Here is a 20,138-nt window from a genome sequence, read left to right as displayed (position 1 = left end):
AATTGAAAGGCGTACATCCGAATAGAGGACGAAAACTATAGTATAATACACTTTTAATCTGGCGACCGTTTTCCACAACAATAATGTCTACGACAATATAACATAACAACCTAAGAGTTTTAAGATCCGTATTTTATATATTCTAAAATATTTTTCGACATTACTTTGTCAACATACTATACATACGGAATGCTATTATGATCATCATTTCGATTTATAGATTTATTACGCATATTATAGCACACAAATTATAAGATAGTCATTTATGATGAGTTAACTTTAATGTTATCAATATTTAATTCTTAAAGACTTAAGGTTCTATATATAAGAAAATAATAAATTTAATGCAAATGTTTTTTTATGAACGCTAAGCTTCCTTAATGCTTAGTGTTTGATCAGAGCACTGATGACTAAAACGAAGCCATAGCACAAAAAATAATGCTTTTGGTAGCGTTTACTTAAGCTCCTAAAATTTAGCTTAGTTTGGCAGAAACCAGCGCAGCGACTATTTTTCAGATTTTCATTTATAAATTTATTATAAAGCCAAAAGCAGCAGAGGCAGAAGAAGCAGCGAGAGCAACAGCTCCACTCAGAGGGTGGATGGGGCTTAATAGCTACCATTTGCCTCCAATCCTAGGCTTGTACCCCAACTCTTCCCACTTTTTGACAGTGCTCTGGGCTGCAGTTTAGAGCTTCGGCTACTTTGGCATTTGTTTTCAATTATAGTTTGCTCAGTGTGTAAGAGAGAGAGAGAGAGAGAGAGGTAAAAGAGAAAGCAGTTGTTGTTGTTACAGCTTGTTGTTGTCGCTGCCATGTACAGAAATTATAGACATTTTGGTCAGGGGCTTGTGTGTAGTTTTAAGGCATTTAATGACATGTATTTGCGAGCAATGCCAAAGTTGTATGGCAGCTTGACATGAGATTTTGCATTGGTGGCGAGAGGTGGTAGGGGGGTTCTTTTGGTTTCAATAAAATGTAATGCAATATAAATGTGGATTAAACAGTTTGACAAGTCATCTGCATAATTATGAAAATTCCCAGAGTCAGAACCCGAACCCTAACCCGAGCCAGAACCAGAAACAGACATTGACATTTCATTCACTAATTGAAAATTCCTCACTTAAACATTAAAGCAGGCAAAATCTTCCGAAAATTTCCATTACTGAATTACTTGAGAAAAACAATACCAATTGATGTTGTTTGAATGAATTTACACCATCATGATAATCGACCCCTTTTGGGGGCCAGTATTTGGAGTCCCTAATGGCTGCAAACGCCCCTGCTCACGCCCACCTCCAGCTCCACCCACTCGTCAGTAAATATGAATGAGTTGGAGTTAATGAAATATTGAAATATGAATAGACAAACTCGCCTTCGCACACTCCAAAGCAATCATATGTCCATCAAGCAAAACTTTTCCCTCAGCCTGTCAAAACCGTGTGGAAACCAAGTGAAAACACACGAATCAGCACTACAAGATACCCTGGGAGAAAATTAAAGCCAAAAAGAAATTTCATTTATGGCAAATTCATCTATTCAATTGATCATAAAAGTATTACATAATCAATATAATTCCTAATATACACTTTATATTACTTTAATAAAGCATACGCAATCCAAATAAAAAACCCATCAAAATTGAGAAGTATCTAAAAAGGTCCCGAAAAATAAAAGTAACCCGAAACAAACAAAAATTACAACGCTTAATTATGAAAAGTGTTTTTTTCCTTCAGCTTCGTTGAGGAAATGAGTAAAAATGTAGAAAATACACGAAACGAGTTAATGAGCGAAATTATAATGAAGTTTTACTTCAAGAAAAACCACCCTTATTGGGCATGCATGTGGGTCAACATTGCTACTTGGGGCTGTTTTAATGGGGCTAATCAAATATTTGACATTTACTTTGGGTGGAGCTCAAGTTGAAGTGTTGTCTAGTGTAAAGCTCATTACAATTCGCTGTTCACTGTAGGCAACGTTTCACAGTATAAAGATGGACTACCGCCAGGACTAGTGACTGGAGGGGGCAAAGGGGGCGGATCCGACAGGCCTGCTGCATGCAATGAAATATTTCATTAAATCGCTGAACATTGCAACTGTTGCCCAAGTAACCAGCCAACAACCGACAAGCAACATCAACAGCCACATTAACAATGACGCCAACAACAGCAGGAAAAAAGGAAAGAACAGAATGGTGAATTATGTACGTACAATAAGCAGGATTGGGCTTACAGGACACTTGAAATCTCCTCCAAGCAATTTCTTTAAAAACACCACACAAACAATCAATATTTTCTAAATTTAAAATGATATACAGGTGTGTTCTACAAAGCTCTAACAGCGCTTAAGCAACCTAAAAAAATCTTGATGGATTTGACAAAAATTTAATATTTATTAAATTAAATTAAAATATCTTTAAATCGAATAAAAATGCAAAAACAAATATGTTCGAAAATATTAAGTCTCTAACATTTTAAGAACACCAACCTTTCGAACGGTTGTTTTCAAAAACATTTCTCTTAAAAATCTCTAGAGATTTCTGGAACACACCTGATGGTTGACAATCTAATAATTTAGATTTATAAAATTAATTCATATTTTCTCGACAACTTTAAAATTGCAAGTTTATCTCTGGAAAAATGTTTAAGAAAATGAAATCAGATTTTTATTTTATTTTTAAAAAGTCTTACCATTGAAAGCCTTTTCCCATTTAGAACACTATTAATATATTGTAAAAACTTTTAATAAAATACTGTATGTATTCTGTACAGTGTACACCACGAATTGTAGATGACAAAGAGAATAAAAGTGTAAACGAGCTGAGCAAAATGAAAAGGACAATATCGGAAGCGGAAATGTTTAATGCGGGCTTGGTAGCACTGAGAACATCGCGTCCAGACCAAAGCGGATGTCGATTCCAGACACCCGAGACCTGCCCATGTGAGTTACGCGCTAACGAAAGCCGATAAATATTTATTTGCATGTGTATGAGTATGCGTGTGTGTGTGTGCGAGTGTGTGTGTTAATTAAGAATTTGCAGCGGGTTTGGCAGACGATTAAATGTGTACGAAAATGTGCCGCCCTTTCCCTGACTCCTTGACAATGCGTCCAGTAAACAACAATCGACGTGCTGGACACGCAGAGGATGACCATTAGTTCCGCCTAGCCGGGGGCAAGGAATGGGAGCGATAATCGAATGAATTAATGAAACACGCAAATGGAATAAAATTCGCCACTGCCAGCGATTCATTTGGATAAATCTTTTAACCCGACAACGAAAATACAAATGCTTGTTAAAGGTTGTTACTGTTAAAACCTCATACGTTGACCATTATAATCGTTAAGATTAGCCGTGCTTATATTTCTAAAACGTACACATCGAATTTATTATGGAAATATAAGCTCATCAGATGGAAATTCTGGGTAACCATATTCTGCAATATTATTCTTCTAACTACAGAGATACCCTACATGTGTGGAAAATTACCAAAAGAATGTGAGCTAATAATTAAAGTAGTTACATCGTAATAGAATCGTGGAAGCACATTTGTTATGCACTTGCAGAAAAAATATTAGATAAGTCAAATTTTATAAAAATGATTTATTAATCATTCATTTTTTTTTAATTTGTTGTTTTTCTTAGCTGTAGTTCCCTTCTTTTTGCTACCTGCAAGCTTTCTACAGATACACTGTACAATCAGCTTATTTATGAACAAAACTGCAATTAGAGCACATAATAGCACTGCATAAATATCCAAATTATTAGCTGCTATAAAGTTCATGTGCAATAGAGGACTCTGCAGATGGGGTGCTCCATGATGACGGAGGACATACTCTGTCCAGTAGAGTACAGTCTGACGGGCAGTCAATGGGCGATCTCGGAATAATTTGGAAAAGTCTCTCACTTTCTGAGTGTATTTGGGGTTTTCGATGATTTCCAAAATGTTATCACGAAAAGGTTTCTCCTCCAGTGTCAGCAGACTCATACTGAGGCCAAATCCTTCATACACCATTTTATCAGCATTTCCGGGTTGATCTCCAAATACTGGAAGTGACAGCATGGGTTTTCCATGATATTGGGACTCTGTTATTCCACCTCTTCCAGCGTGATTTATGAAGAGTATAACATTGGGATGAGCCAGAATATCATCCTGTGGTACCCATTTGGAGAAGAGTATATTCGCAGACTTGCCCGGAGTATTATTAAGATCTTCCCATTTCCAAATAACTCTTTGCTTAAGTGAAGACAGCACTGTAAACATCTTTTGAACAGTTTCGGGATTTAGGAAGGAGCCTTGAATATTGGATCCCAAACTTAAAAGTATAGCACCATCTGTCGCATTAGTTAGGAACTCATTAATCTCCTTTGGCAACTTGTCCGGTTTTTCCTTGACTTGAATCCCTCCGACTTCTATTACTCCGGGCACATTGGGTCTTATGGGACCTTCGCTGATGGCATACGAATTGAACAAAACGAGAGAAACATTTTTGTTGATTTCTTCATATTCTGGCATTGTGGGATCGTCTCCATAGAGTTCACTATAAAGGTAAAAGTTAAATTAGTATTTTTCAAAGTATATAGTGTTTGTAAACTTACTCGTATATCTCTGCATTATCCTGTTCTATAAGGTAAACAAATATTCTTAGAAAAGAAGATGATACAAAGTTTGAAAGACGTTGAATAAAGCTTATTTTGCCGTCCTTCTCAAATTGCATGCCCATAGACGGAACATATGAGACCTCAGTCGGATTGCCTAGCATGCTGTTGAACATATCCCACTGAAACATTGAAGTTGCTACTACCACGGGAACTTTCAGCTTCTGGGCTATTCCGATCTGAAAGTTGTTCAAGAAGTATCCGATCATAACCAAATCAAACTTGTTATCCTTGTTCTCGTAAAGATTCTTGACGCGTGGATCCTTCATAACATCGCGATTCTTTTCAAACATCTGTTTAAATAGACTGCGCCCGCGAAACATAGCTGCAACGAAATCGGTGTTGTCCGTTTGGGTGAGGCTGGTAATTGTGTTAGTCCAGGATTGTTGCTCCTCCACAGTGAGCGCGATCAGTATGACCTTGATATTTTTATGGGTAACATGCGGCTTAAGTGTTGTAACCACTGTCACATTGTGTCCGTTCTCGGCTAACACTTTGGCCATTGACATTTCGATAATCAAGTGAGAGGGACTGGGGCAACTAAAAATGGCCAGAATATTTGCCCCCTGGGATTGACTGATTAGAAAAGATCCGAAGATAAAAAAGCACAGAGCGTAAGGCGACATTTTAACGCTTTAAAGACTTGGCACAAACTGATATATGTCCAATGTGGCTCACTGTATTTATTGATATCACCATGCTCACTTACGTTCACTCAAATATAAAAAAACGACTCATGTTTATTGCTGATTCATCGTGAGTTTACCATCACACCGATAAACTTAAAATAATATGAATAAAAATTTGCCAGCAATCGTTAGCAACTTACTTCCACTAAAAGTGCCAGTCAGAATTTGTAGCTGAATACTTTTGGTATATTTAAAATTATCAGCATGATTGAGAACGTGTTATCAACTTGCGCGTTGTTTACAACGAACACTGATGACAGCAATTATAATCACATATGTATGTTAATCATGGGAATTTTCGCTTTCGGCAGTACCATGTGTCTGTGTATAATAGAAATAAAAAAATAAAAAATAAACAAAAAGTAGTGACGAAAAGATATGTATAGTATGTATATGCCAACAACTGTACACTCTTCTTTTTAGATAAAAATAAGTAATTTAATTTTAATTTAAATTCTTATTTAAAAAAATAAAATCTATAATGAATAAGTAATTATTTTTATTCTTTTTCCGAGTACTCCAAACTCATAAATCATATTTGCTTATTTTTATTTACAATACATTGTGGATCTAGCTCTGAAAGAGTGTTTGGATCAACAAATTTCCAGTAGGGTTATGAAATAAGATAACGAAAGATAACCATGACCCTGGTCACTTAATATTTTGTTATACTAGCGACAATTTCACCATAAACTACGAGACTTGCGTTTAGTCTTGTTATCAGTCAGATACGCGATAGTCTTTATCAATGTCCATATAAAAAACCTCGCGTATTCGATTCAATGTAGTCTTGGCAAAATTCTTGCTTCATAAACATGGATCGTTCCAAAAGTCGAGACTTGCTGCTTGTGATAGTGAGTGCTCTACTTATCAGTGGCAGTCAAGGTGGAAATATACTTGGAGTATTTACGAGTCTGAGTCCCTCGCATTTGATAATACAAATGTCAATGGCAAAGGTGTTGGCGGAGAATGGACACAATGTGACTGTGGTGACATCTCTGAATCCTCCTGTCACCCACAAGGATATCAAGGTTGTACAGGTGCCCCTGACCGAGGAAGAGCATCAGAGGTTGAGTTCAAGTATTGGAAACATGGCGATGAGGGATAACAGCAACATGATTACATCCATGTTTCGGACTATATCACAAATGGGATTTATGTTTGACAAAATGAAGGAAGTGATCATGGATCAGCGAGTCAAGGATCTGTACGAGAACAAGGACAACAAGTTCGATCTGGTTATGATGGGTTTCTTCTTGAACAACTATCAACTCGGCATCGCACATAAGCTGAAAGTACCCGTTGTGATGGCGGCTTCAATGCCACTAAGTGAATTATTTAATAGCATGATGGGAAATCCAAACGCGTTCTCATATGTGCCAGTAGCGAGTCAGCCTGTCGAAAAAGGGAGTGTAATGACCTTCCCTCAAAGAATGAAAAACTACTTTTCCATTTTGGCAATGAAAGTCTTCTTTTATATTCTAGACAACAATAATATCAAGGCATACAAGTAAGTTGATTCCAAATCCATCATAATATAAGTACTTACAGTTTGTTATTATTTTCAGAGAAGTCTTTGGAGACGATCCAAATATGCCAGACTACGATGATCTAACAAAGAACGTGTCTCTCGGATTCTTTGCCTCTCACGCCCTCAGCGAGGGGCCCATCAGACCCATTGTTCCCGCAGCTATTGAGGTGGGAGGCATACAAATTAAGGACACGCCCGATCCGTTGCCCAAGGCGATCAACGATTTCTTAAGTAAAGCAACAAATGGGGCTATTCTCCTGTCTCTAGGATCCAATGTGAAGGGGAAGCACTTGAAGCCCGACACAGTCCACAAAATGTTCAATGTGTTGTCAAAACTAAAGCAGAGCGTCATATGGAAATGGGAAGACCTGGAGAATACTCCGGGCAAGTCTGCAAATATACTCTACTCCAAATGGCTGCCACAGGATGATATTCTAGCCCATCCCAAAGTCATACTGTTCATAACTCATGCTGGAAAAGGCGGCATCACAGAGGCACAATACCATGGAAAACCCATGCTGGCACTTCCCATGTTTGGTGATCAGCCCGGCAATGCTGACAGAATGGTTAAGGAGGGATTCGGTCTCAGCTTAAGTTTGCTGACCCTTGAAGAGCAGCCCTTCCAAGAGAGCCTCGTTGAGATCTTGAATAATCCTCAATATGCACAAAAAGTGAAGACCTTCTCCTCCCTCTACCGAGATCGACCCATGTCCGCTCGCCAGACTGTACTCTACTGGACCGAATATGTCCTCCGTCATCATGGAGCTCCTCATCTGCAGAGTCCCCTGGTACACATGAGCTTCATAGCAGCTAATAATTTGGACGTTTTTGCTTTGCTAGCGAGTATTCTGTTTCTATTCCTTTATTTAAGCAAGTTTATACTGTGCCTTATAATCAGAAAACTTAAAAGTAATGCGAAAAACGTTAAGAAATTAAAAAAACATTAGGTATAAAATTGCAACAAGAATCTGAGCTTATCAAGTTTTAAGTGCACCTGATAAGGAACTTGATTAATTTAAAGTGAAAGTGATTCTATTCATATATATATGTATATATTTTTGTTAATAATAAATTTGTTTCTATAATAATACCTGTACTTTCTTGTGAATTATTACTATCAATCGACTGATAACGTTTTTATTTCATAATTTGTATATACAATTACAACTTTTCATTGTTATAAGTACTTGATTATAAGTCTGTCACTGTCTGTTATAAATGGGGCTTAAGCGGAATAAGCTTGATGTTAATTATCAGCAAGCTAACGCATTGTTAAAATAATTTTTATAATAATAAAAAATTGCATTCTCGTTATATTCAAGGGGTTAATTCACTTGACTAATAACAACCAATTGCTATTAGGTCTTGAATATTTTTGGCCAACTAGCGAAAAACACAGTTGGTTCCCTCTTACTCAATGGCTGAATACTTGCCCAACTTTATTACAGAAATTCTCAAAATACTTTTGCACGTCGCAATGTTGTAGTCTAGGTTTATATTTTCCACACACGTTTAAAACAAGAAATCGCTGAAAATTCTTCAAACTACCCAGCGAGAGTGCAATGAAAACAAAATAACATTTTACAATAAGCAAATTTCAATTGAAATAGCAAACGGAAAGGCATGCGAAATACTTTTCCTCCCTCCACAGCCGAACCATTGGTTGTATGTACTTTTGGTTTGGGTTTTGCTTTTTTTTTTATTTGTTAAAGTATCTGAGAAATCTGCGCAATTGTTTTGTATCTTTCGGTATGAAAATGCCAATTGTAGTGCAGTTCGCCAAAGAGCTGTCAGTGTCTTGACTGGGAAGCTACTCCCTTCTATATTTTCTTTTACATATATACGCAGACAATATGATGAAATATGTTGTAATTAATATGTTGTGAATTTCACAATAGTTTCATTGATATGCTGCAGCCATTTTTATTTACCATTTCCATAAATATTTTAATTACGTTTCATACAAAAAACGTCTTAAAATATTTTTAAATAAAAATCATCTTTACTCTTAGTACGACATTTTTTTTGGCTAGACAATATATGAAATTCTTTTAAATTTTAACTTTAACCAAGTTATTTAGTTAGGTATTCGCTTAACGAAATATTTAATATTAACTATTTACTCTTCTAGTTATGTGAAAACGTCGATGTATCGAATTTTAAACATGCAATATATTAATAAATATTCAAAAAACACTTTATTGACTAATTGTGTACATATATATTTATATACACATTTATGTTAAGACATAATTGTATCGGATTTAGATTTTGCTGAAGTCAATACATCGATGTTTTTAACATCTTTAGTAAATTTTGTCTTCAGCTAAAATAAATATAGTACATTCTTATTTAAAATTTTAACATACGTAGTTCCTTTATTTATCTTTCGATATTGATCGACCTCGACCTTTGTTCATGCAAATGCTTTCCAAATATTTACCTTTGCTTCAATTTACTTAATTGCATAATGTGCCTCTTTGGTATTATCTCATGCATATAAGCTAAGCTGAATTTATATTTTAACCCTCAAAAACCAGTTCGATATCTACCTATCCAAGGAGTTTACACAAAGCCTGTTCCCATAAATGTGTCGCTGTTGGCAGTTTGTTTAATTAAATGTGGAACAACAGCACAGATCCTGAATTCCTCATTTCCATTGAATACCTCTTCAAGTGCTTGACAACAATACGAAAAATGAAAAAATAAAAAAACCAGAAATTGGGATGCGTCTATGAAATAAAAAAAATAACTATAGAAACTTGCTGTGTCATGGGTACGAGTATTGTCAAATGAAAACATTTTACGCAGTAGTCGAAGCATAATTCATAAAGCCGCAGGGGATACGATCTCCGTGCTACATACCGCTTCCCCTTTCCCTTTCCCATTACCGTTCCCATATTCATTCTCATTCCCATTCCTGGTCCGGGCAGTTCATGATGCATGTGATGTGCGTAACCTACCCTACAACCTCAACCTCAAGTGGCAATGGCAACTGATATGTCTCAATCAAGATTGCTCTCCCTCTCTATCCCTCAAACTAACCCACTCTATGTCTCTCTCTCTCTCTCTCTGTCTCGCTTTTTATCCCCCTTCCTTTTCTTATCTAGCAATTTGCACCCCGCACGTGTCCCGTGCAATTGCAATTACTTTCGGGTTCAGTATTTTAACGATGGGAAACTGCATTGCGTGTCCAGTTCCTCTATTCAGTTTCCTTTTTCCGATTCGGGACTTTTTCGCGTACTTCGTTCAAATTCAATTTCGATTTTATTCATCAAGGTTGCGTGGGAAAATCGTTTGCTGCGGTTTGTCTGTCAAAAATGTACTTTTTGCTTCGTTGTTTAATCATCAAAAGATCATTCAGCTGTTGTTGTTTTTCTAGGCGTGGCTGGGCATGAATTGTACAATTTTAAATGACTTTCATGTGTTCTGTGGTGAACTATGGTAAAGCAGACGACGCAATAGCAGTTCCTCCTCGACTCTGGATTTTTGCATTGTTACCATTGGTTTCAGCTTATTGGGCTTTCAGTTGTTTGGTTGAGCATAAATGAGAGTAGGGAGCAATAGGGGAAATATTTTAGGTAATTCAAATTCGTTGCTGCGTAAATTGAAATGCTGCAAAAGCACATAGACATTCCAATCAAATTGTTGTTCAATGAATATGCATCGACGATTTCATGCAGTTCGCTTATGAAGAATGAGACAAATTCATCGATTCCACATCGATTCGGGTCTGCTCTAAAAATTTAATCACGATTGGATAGTAAGCTCAAAAGTTATTCATAAATCTATTTTGATTTTTTATACATTTAAGTCTTTGGCGATTAGTGTACATGTGTTGCACAATATATTTGACTAATGAAAAGCTCGTTGACGCAATAATAATTCGTGTACTTATGCGTATATTATAATTCCCTACCGCTGACAATGTTTTTTTCCATTTCCAATCGTTAAGCTTTATTTTGTCAAAGGTTTTCAACCCGTTGTACATACATGAACATTTTTTAAGTATTTAATAATGTTTTGCTAACATTTGTTTGAAAGTGTTTTTCTTTCTTTCCTATTTTTTTTTTTTTTTTGCAAAATAGTTGGCCACATGGTTTTATAAAAACAGCTTTAAGTGTGGGCCAAATAAAATCAATAATCCTTAAAAATACAATACTTTACGCATAAATAACTTCCGTTATTTAATATGCTGCCCATCCAGTTTCTGCAACAACTGCAACAAAAACATTTGGCCAAAAAAGGTAAACACAATAAACGCAAAGGATTTGCGCAACGCGTTTTTTGTCGCTCGCGGTTCTCGAATTGTCGGTTGGACGCGACAACCAATTTGTAATCAAAGTAATTTTAATGCAAATTTTATATGTTGGTGTACGTAGTTGCAGATGCAACTGCAGTCAATGTCCCACCAAATCCGTAAATAAATATAAAATGGAGAGAGACGCAGAAGGGTCGCGAAATCCGGATGCTTAACCTCAGTCTCCCGGCTTTCCCCCGCTTTCGTCTGGGATAACTCATGGTTTGTTTATTTAAATGATTTTATGACTTTCACAAAAAACCAAATGGTGACAACTTGTGGCGCTAAAAGTTGAAAGTTTGGTGGCCAAAACAAAACGAACATAAAAGCGGACCATTAAAATATATCCAGACTAAAAAACTCTAAATGAATCTGCTCAAAGTCGAAGTAGAACTGCCCTTTCAACAGATGATTATATGCATTTAAAAATGAAATTCAACTTTATTTTACTTTAAATTTAAAGAAAAATAAAATAGATATTCCAAAAATGTATCAATCAAAATAATTTTCAATGGATATTAATAACTAGCGGAATGTCCTTAACATCAATAAAGTAATTAATTAACCAGGGGTACATTTTATAAATAAATTTTAATTAATTTTCCAAAAAAAAACTATGTTAATATCAAAAGCTTAAAGTTATTGAAACAGATAGTATATATTAATTTATAAGCAGCTTGAGCGGATATCTTTTTAGTTCTGCTAAACACTTAACACTTATAGGATAAGATTAAATTTTTTGAAAGATATATACTTATGCTCAAAATTTCGAATTCGATTTATATAAAAATATGAGTAAAATAATACTTCTCTAGTGCAACAAACGATATGCCAAAAAGTGTATACTCTCTGTAGGGATATTAATAAGTTGCGCTTTTTAGAGTCAGACAACACCTGTGGTCTCATCCCATGCCAGGGGCAATCTACAAAGGCGCCGTTAAAACTATAAAATGGTCATTGAAAACCCAACCTGGGCCATCATTTGAGTCGACAGACAAATTTTTTGATGCTTTTGGGCCGCATAAATTTTCCCATTGAGAGAAGCCAACCCCAAAAAGGTAACATTAGGCATCATTAACTGACGGAGAATTGCGGTTAAGGTGCGGTCACTGAGTCGACTACTGAAGGTAGTCGATAGACCGAAGGCTCCGTCCGTTAGGGGCCACACACATGGCAATAGGAAAGGGAATGGGTCAGAAGTCACATGTGTGTGTGTGTGTGTGTGGCTAAGACGAAGGACGAGGACCCGCAGTGTCTTCAGGTAGCCTTGATGGAGTTTTTCTTGGGAAATTGCATTGAAGTAATTATGTAATTGACTTTCAGTTCTGTTCAGAACGAGCTGTTGCCCTGGGGACACCATCAAAGTCAACCGTGCATTGTCTGTCTGTCATCATTTCCGTCATTGTCCTTTCTCATTTTTTAGGACCTAACTTCTCGGTTTTCCTTTTTTGTTTCATTATGTGTTAGCCGTCAATTGTCAGCTTCCGTTTTCATTTGTTACTTGTGGCCAAGCAATTTTCGCCGCTTTTTATATTTATTGCTTTCTTTTGCTTTTTCTATTTTTCTTTGTCTTTTTGTTGTTATGGTGCGTGTCATATGTCGCAGATTATGACATTGTGATAGGCAGGCATCAGGTCAAGTAGCCCAGCAAATGGCAAAGGAATCTCTCATTGTCTTCTTCTTGTCAAGTGTCAGTTATCATTCAGTTGGCTGATGTAGGCCGCATTAGTAATTATTTAATGGTTCATTACTTTGAGCTTTAGATAATTCGACTAATAGATTGAACTTCGTTAACGTCCCCACGTAATAAATAAAAGCTTGGCAATATCTTGGACATATATTACATATTTTACAAAAAAAATAGAATATACCTCTCATACAATAGTTAATAGATTCTTAAATCTGATTTGAGAATTTTACTCTAAACTCGTTTGTTATTCGATACTTTTGGTCTGACAGCAAAAACAAGAGAATTAAATCGATTTAAAACACATTTCGGCTGCATTTACCATTTGCCTCACTGTGGCGTTTAAAATTTCAATCAAATGCGACAAATGTCAAAAAAACAACAACAACAACTACAGCAAGGTGTGTGCTGCATGTGATTATTGTTCTGGTTGTTTTTGTTGCTGTTGTTAATGCCTGAACTGTTATTTAATTATGCGCTAAGCTGTCAAGTGACATGGGTGCACTGCAGATCTACTCTACACTGTCCACCTTTTCCAACACACAACCCCCTCCAGTTGACTGTTTGACTGCCGATTTACCCAAAATCCGATTGACATTGACGTCAACCAAATTGACACAAAAATTTGTTGTTCCCATTGCTGGGGTTAAGTTTCTTTTCTTGTTTCTCATTTCTGACAGTTTCTAATTGCTTAGCAAGTGATTTCCGCTGACTGTCAAAATACTCAACGCATCGCAGAGGGGGTTGGCAATGTTGTGGGCATTGGACAGTGGGCGTGGCAGACAGAAGTGCACTTGCCAGTGAGCTAATTTGCAATTAGGTCAGCCGAATTAAAATCAATGCATAGCATTGCTTCAGGCGCTGTAGCTTAATTGAAAACGGCACAGGAGCAACTTTTAATGAAAAACCAAGCCAAAAAACAAAATTTAAAAATAAAAAGCTACAGAGATGCATCCGAGAAGAGTGAAGAATAGTGAATACTCTACAATCAGCGCGGACAGCAGTCCGCGCTAGTGACGGAAGCAGCACGAAGGGTGCTAATATGGTCAGTTTTATATTATCTTTAAAACTAACAAAGGACTAGCGAAAATGCTTTTTTAATGAATTTTAAAATTATGTCAAGTGTTGATTTAGAAAATTTAATTTTTTAAGAACAAATAAGAAATTTAATACTTAGTTCGATAAGTTATCTAATAAATTTTAAAGTGAAAATATAAACTTGTAACCTTTATTGCTTAGGAATATTTGATATAAAAATTGAATACAATCTGACTTGCCAGCTAGAAAAAGAAAGTAGTAAAACCCCAGATAAAGTCAGCAAGAAGAAGACGCGAAAATGCAAAATTCACTTCATTTGTTTGCCAAGTTGTGGAAGTTGCAAGCTTTCAGTTTTGTAGTTTTTTTTTCTTGTGCATTGTTTAAGAACTCATTGCTCTTGCCAAATTTGGGTTAAGTGAAAGTGCAATTTGGGTAAATATGAGAACAGTTGGGGTGAATTGTACCGAAAGAGGTTGGTGTTTCCTCTGGTTTTGTAGGCTTGAGGTTGGTTGGGAAGTTGGTAAAGTTGCCATTAAAAAGCCAAGTTGTTAACATGGCCACAACTATAATATGGCTAATGAGCCAATAAATTTACTTGAATGCCTAAAGAGTTCGGACATATCCAGAATGCATTGGGCCATAAAAATGTTTCATGTTCCAAGTAGCTACAACTCTTTGGCTGCATTTCAAGAGATACTCAGTTTTATGGCATAGCCCTAACAAATTCTGTTTTGGTTTTTAATTAAGGCGCAGCAGCAATAACACCAACAACAGCAACAAAAATAAGAATAACAACAAAAGGCAGTTCCATTGATCTTTTGTTTGGCTTTGGAGTTTTTTACGACGGCATCTGCTTTGATTTGTGGCAGCTGTTGATATATGATAAGGTTTGGTCAACATCTCAAAGCATTGCATACTGATGTTGTCCCAGACCTTCCAGATCATATATGCAGTTGAAACTGTTAAAAAAATCTTGAGTAAATATTACGATATTTTTATGAAGGTTTCTTTTGTTTATACTCGATATATTGCTCGATCGTTTAAGGAGGTTCGTAAATTTTCTTTTAAAGTTTGAAAATCTAAACAAACTGTATATTTTGTACATATATTTTTTATTTGAGCACTTAAATTATAATTGGAAATATCAAAAATAAACATAAATATAATTAATATTATATTAAATTCATGTAGAAATTTTCTTCAAATATGTTATTTTTAAGCATTTTACAATATTAAGATAAGCCATACATAGAATAAAATTATTCTGCAGTCGGGTTTTGTAATTTTTTGATCTTTCTGATTAATAATTTAATTTAAATGTTAAAATTAAATGGTATAAATGTTGTTAGGTTTCTTAACTTTAAATGTTTAAAAATCAATAAATTTATCTCACATCGATTAAAGACAGAGCTGGTACATGAATTAGTAATGGCTGAAGAAAAACTTTGCATGTTGGCCCAAATTGGGGCACAAAACGAAAACCAAATGCCGCAAAAACAGTTGCAACTTATCGAAAGGCAACAAGCAACTGCTATTGCTGATGTTGCTGCTGTTGCATGCCACCTACGCCACATCAGGCTAACAGTCCACACCCAGGCTCAATCGCAGATAGAGTTGGGCATATGAGTAACCCTACGAGTACTGCTGCTCGTAGTTGGACAAGTTGCTGCTTTCTTTGATCCTCAATAGTGTTGCAGTAGTTGTTGGTTTGTTGCAAATCATGCACAACAGCAGCAACAACACAAACAACAACAACAACATCGAGTAACCACTTCAGGGCTTTTTGGACACGCTCGTTTGGGTGATTTGCGGCTAAGTCCTGTACCCCCCTTCTGGCTATCCTTCTGGCTCCATCTTGCCTCATGCCACATGCAAAAATCAAATGTCAGGCATAACAAGTCACGTGATGGATGCATTTCTCGTGTTCCTAGCGCCGTTGGGGAAAAGCCTTCGGAATTGTCCACCTGCCGCACTTTCCTCTCGCCACACTTTACTACTGCGAAAATGTGTAGAATCAAATTGGCAGCAAGCCTCGAAGAAAAGCTGTCAGATTGCTGCACTTCCCTAGGGCCATTTTCCTCTCTCTCTCTCTCTATCTCTCTCTCTCTCTCTCTCTCTCTATATCTGTCTCTCTCTCTCTCTGTCTCGCTCTCAATCTAGCTCTCTCTGTCGTTTGCACACACACTTTCTGTCTCTGTCAGTGGCGTAATTGATTTTGGCGATAATTGATTTGATTTTGCAACGAGAGAAAACGCTGATTTTTCAGTGTTTCAGCGTTCATAAACGTGCCACATCAGCTTCCATAAGGGGAACAATTTCATACTGATGATAGCAACGGGCAACTTGCAACTTGCAACTGGGAACTGGGAGCTGGGAAGCTGCAACCAGAGTCATCGATGGCATCGTTGTCACTTTATGGCCACCGTCTATATGAACGCAACCCTCAATAGCATAGAGTTATTGCAGCAAATGAAAATGAAAAGTCAGCCAGCAAATTGGGTCAACGCCATGAAACTTGACACACAAAAGGGAAAAGGATGCATAGCTGAGTCCGGGCCAACGGCAAACCGAAGAATCTCCACGGGCGGATTGAGGGGAGTCCACAACTTTTACAGCTTGCCAATTTTTGCCATGTTGCCAAGTTACAAGTTGCAACAATGACAGCAAATGCAGAAGTAACTTGTTTCCCTTTCCATCTATCTGCCTATTTCCTTTAGTTCTTTGCTCTGTAATTGTTTTAAATTAATTTCTCAAATGCGAAACTTTTAATTGTTATCGAAACGAGAATTCAATGCGCATTGCTCCAGATAGAACAAAAAGGCATGAGAAGGAGCGGGGGGGGAAATGTGAAAAGTAAAGCCAGCTAGCTAGTTGTTAACTTGAACTTTCTAAATGAATGTAATAAGTGCAGTAAAAAGTCATAATTAGGAATCATTGCATAAACTTCTCAGCAAATTGAAATTACGTGTGGAATTTTATTCAAATAAATAATTGGTAATAATATTTATATAAGTATTTCTAATAATAAAAATTTTAACCAAATTATTACTCAATTTATGTGTGAAGAAACTTTTGAGCTGGACTTCATCTACTTTTAATAAAAATAAAATAAATAACATCGAAGTATCAAAAAATAGATTAAATGAATTGTATATCAATAATATACTTTTCTTAAATCTTATCTCAGAAAACACTTGATTTCCTATTTGCTTTGAGTACTTTTCAGCTATAAACTATCAGTTTTTTAAAATCATGAGTCACTTTATTTCCACTAGACTAACCTGAAATTCCCATCTGGGTCACACTTAAATCTTTCAACACTGTTGCATCTGTCTGTCAACTGCAAGTTTCAAATTTCTTAGACGATTCTTGGCTATGCAAACTTCAAAACTTCTGCCATGACCATAAGATTCGTTTCGATTACAAATCGAAAGACGTGACTAGCATTTTGATTGGGATAACACCCTACCAGATGCTCATTCTCTTTTCTATGAAGGATAACAAACCAAATGAAAAAGAAGTGCTTTTGAGATTTGCATTTCAATTTCAATTCCGCGCGCAGCGACATTTTTAAATCGCGTGACCCGCGGTGTTTCTACAGATTTGCAGGCTGCTTCCACGTTCTGCACTTGATTTTCAATTGACTGAGAGAAAATAGTTCTCATTTCTTTTCTAAATCAAATTAAATTAAATGAATTTAACTAGTCATCAAATTATTTATTAAGACTTCAATTAAAGAACGTAATTAAAAAAATATTTATATTACAATTCAATTTTTTGGCAAGCGTTTTTATCTCTTTAAACTTTTAATATACTAATTAGAACTAGTTACTGAGAGTTTATCTTCATCTTCTAATTTTCCATACACATTTGAACATTTTATATTTAGATATTAAAAAATGATTGAACAACTTTGGAAAAGTTAATAAAGAATTGAAAGACTAATATTTTTCTTCATAATTAGATCACACATTTTTTAAAATAAATATAATAAATAAGGTCTTTAAATATTATTAAAGAATTTATTTGTTCAAGAGCTCTTTCCCTGATTACGTTTTACACCCAAAATCTTTTTCTTTCTTTCTTTTTTTTTTTACCTTATCTCTTTTAGCTAGTTGCACACCTATTTAATTGCGAACAATTGTTCTAAACTGTCCACTTTTATCCAGCTCCTCCCTTTCGCTCCACCCTCCTTTCACGGCCACTTTGCTTTTAAGTCCACTTTTCAGCTTATTAACTTCCATTGCGCTTCCCGTTTGCTCTCAATTAAAATTGGCATAGAATTGAAAGCTTTACATTTAAGCGCTTCTTCTTTAACGCTTCGCTGCTTCTTCTTCTACTTCTCGATTTGTTCATCTTCTTCTTCTTCATTTTGTACCTATTTCCATTACGTCTTTTCATCATTCTCATCTGTTATACAATTTGCGCTCATTCAACGCTCGCGGCTTGAGCCTAAAAATGGCTTCCTCTTTTCGAGGCCCAGGAGAAGAACTTTTTAGCTAATTTTATGGAATTGTTTGGCCATCAACGAAGGACGGAAGAGAGGGGGAGTGCGGTAGGTGGTAGGTGGAAATGGGACTAGGACTGGGAATAGGCACAATACGGGAGTAGGCATCAGCTGCAGTTGCAACTTTTACACATTCTATGCAATTTGCCGTGGCTCACATTTCATCCAGCAGCAGCACCAACAACATCACCCCTCCCAGCACCCAGCATTTACCCTCTATCCCCCGCTCCCCTCACGCCTCCTTCCCATTCCCTGTTCAGTGGTGAAACTATTCGCTTTGCATTCATATTTAAAGCACAGAGTGAGGACCGTTTCCCATTCAGCGCCGCTTTTCAAAACGTAAAATTTCTAATTTTATTTGCTCGAGCTCTGTACAAAAGCATCCTGGCGTGCGCTTATTATCCTGTGCGTGTGCACTGCGTCCCCCCGCCTTCCCCTCCTCCCCCTTTTGTCCCCCTACTCCCTCTTGTACTGCCCAGCTGGGCATTGTTCGGCCCTGGACATGGGCCCGCTGCTGGGCATTGCTTTTAATGCCTATTAAGCCTAGCAATTAGTAAAGTATTGGATTTTCAATGGGTATATGGACATAAGGATACCCAGGCGGGTCTGTAGTTTTGATTTATTATCCGGAATTATTGGAAAAAATCTAGGGATCGGCGCTTTAAAATGTTGCATTGCCAACGCCCAAACAAAAGGAGAGAGGAAATCTAGCTGGCTAAATGGAGAAAAGACGAGAATGTAAGAATGGAACGTTTTGAACGAAAATTGAAAGCAGCGACAGTAAAAACTAGAGATAGGAGTCTAAAAATGTGTCAGACTTGGAAGAGCACATACTAAGGATTCAAAAATATTATAAAAAAATATAAAGATTACATATTTTCCCAATTTCACTCGAAAGAAATGAGCCTTTGGAATGATATTATCAATGTAAGGAAAGCAGAGATTGATTATTAAATGAATAATTAATAATACTTTGTCTTATTTGCCCACTTGATAATGCAACATACGCTTTTGAACGGTACAGCAAAATATAAATTTTGAAAGTGAAAAATTTCTTTGCTGAATAATTTGGTTTTTTAATTGGTGATTATAACTACCTGTCAAATAATGGCATTCCTTGTGACTAAAATTTTATATATTAAATCCTGATTGTATAAAGAAAATATACAATGCTGATTTAAGCAACAAATGAAAAGTAAATGGAATACTGAGAAATTTGTATATTTGCCTCAGTTGCAGCTTACTCAAAGTTAACCCCTAGCGATGGTTTAAGCAGAGCCAAAACTTATAGACCTTTGCAGTTACTCGAGGGCGTGTATGGGGGTGGAAAGTACAGTTGGGGCCAAAATGGTAAAAGAGTTGCCTGTATGTTGTTTCCATTGTTGTTGAATTTTTGGTATTTCACATGCAACAGAGGTCACAGAGGCTGCAGCTCGCAGGGTCTACAATAAAGGGGAGCCAGGGAGGGGGGCAGAGTGGGGTGTGGCCGCACTGCATCAAAGCGACCACAACGACCAACTATCCACAGTGGCAGATATAGAGGCAGGAAGGAGGCAAGGAAAGAGGAGGGAAAAGAGACAGCACGGAGCCATGCACGCTTCTTATTAAGCTTGTTTATTTTTTGATTAAGCGAATTTACGGTACCCGGAATCAGCCGGAGAGTTTCAACCGTAGCCACGCGTTCGTTTCCCTGGCAACTGAAGCTGCCTGTAAAATATTTTTGAATGAAAGA

General features: G+C 36.6%; 2 protein-coding genes across 2 annotated transcripts; one reads left to right on the top strand and one right to left on the bottom strand.

The window, feature by feature from the left end:
* Nucleotides 1-3,578: 3,578 nt before the first annotated feature.
* LOC117781551 (UDP-glucuronosyltransferase 1-6-like) lies at nt 3,579-19,237 on the bottom strand. Its single transcript, XM_034618324.1, has 3 exons — nt 19,225-19,237; nt 4,595-5,296; nt 3,579-4,536 (listed from the first exon to the last, which is right to left on the bottom strand). Exons 2-3 carry the CDS (start codon nt 5,278-5,280, stop codon nt 3,606-3,608), a joined length of 1,617 nt encoding a protein of 538 aa, XP_034474215.1. The 5' UTR covers nt 5,281-5,296; nt 19,225-19,237; the 3' UTR covers nt 3,579-3,605.
* On the top strand, nt 6,132-7,841 carry LOC117781552 (UDP-glucuronosyltransferase 2B15-like). Its single transcript, XM_034618325.1, has 2 exons — nt 6,132-6,853; nt 6,912-7,841. The coding sequence occupies exons 1-2, from the start codon at nt 6,159-6,161 to the stop codon at nt 7,819-7,821; spliced, it is 1,605 nt and encodes a 534-aa protein (XP_034474216.1). The 5' UTR covers nt 6,132-6,158; the 3' UTR covers nt 7,822-7,841.
* Nucleotides 19,238-20,138: the final 901 nt, after the last annotated feature.

This window comes from Drosophila innubila, assembly GCF_004354385.1.
Source record: "Drosophila innubila isolate TH190305 chromosome 2L unlocalized genomic scaffold, UK_Dinn_1.0 4_B_2L, whole genome shotgun sequence".
Lineage (NCBI taxonomy): Eukaryota > Metazoa > Arthropoda > Insecta > Diptera > Drosophilidae > Drosophila > Drosophila innubila.
This window is presented reverse-complemented; position numbering and strand designations above follow the sequence as displayed.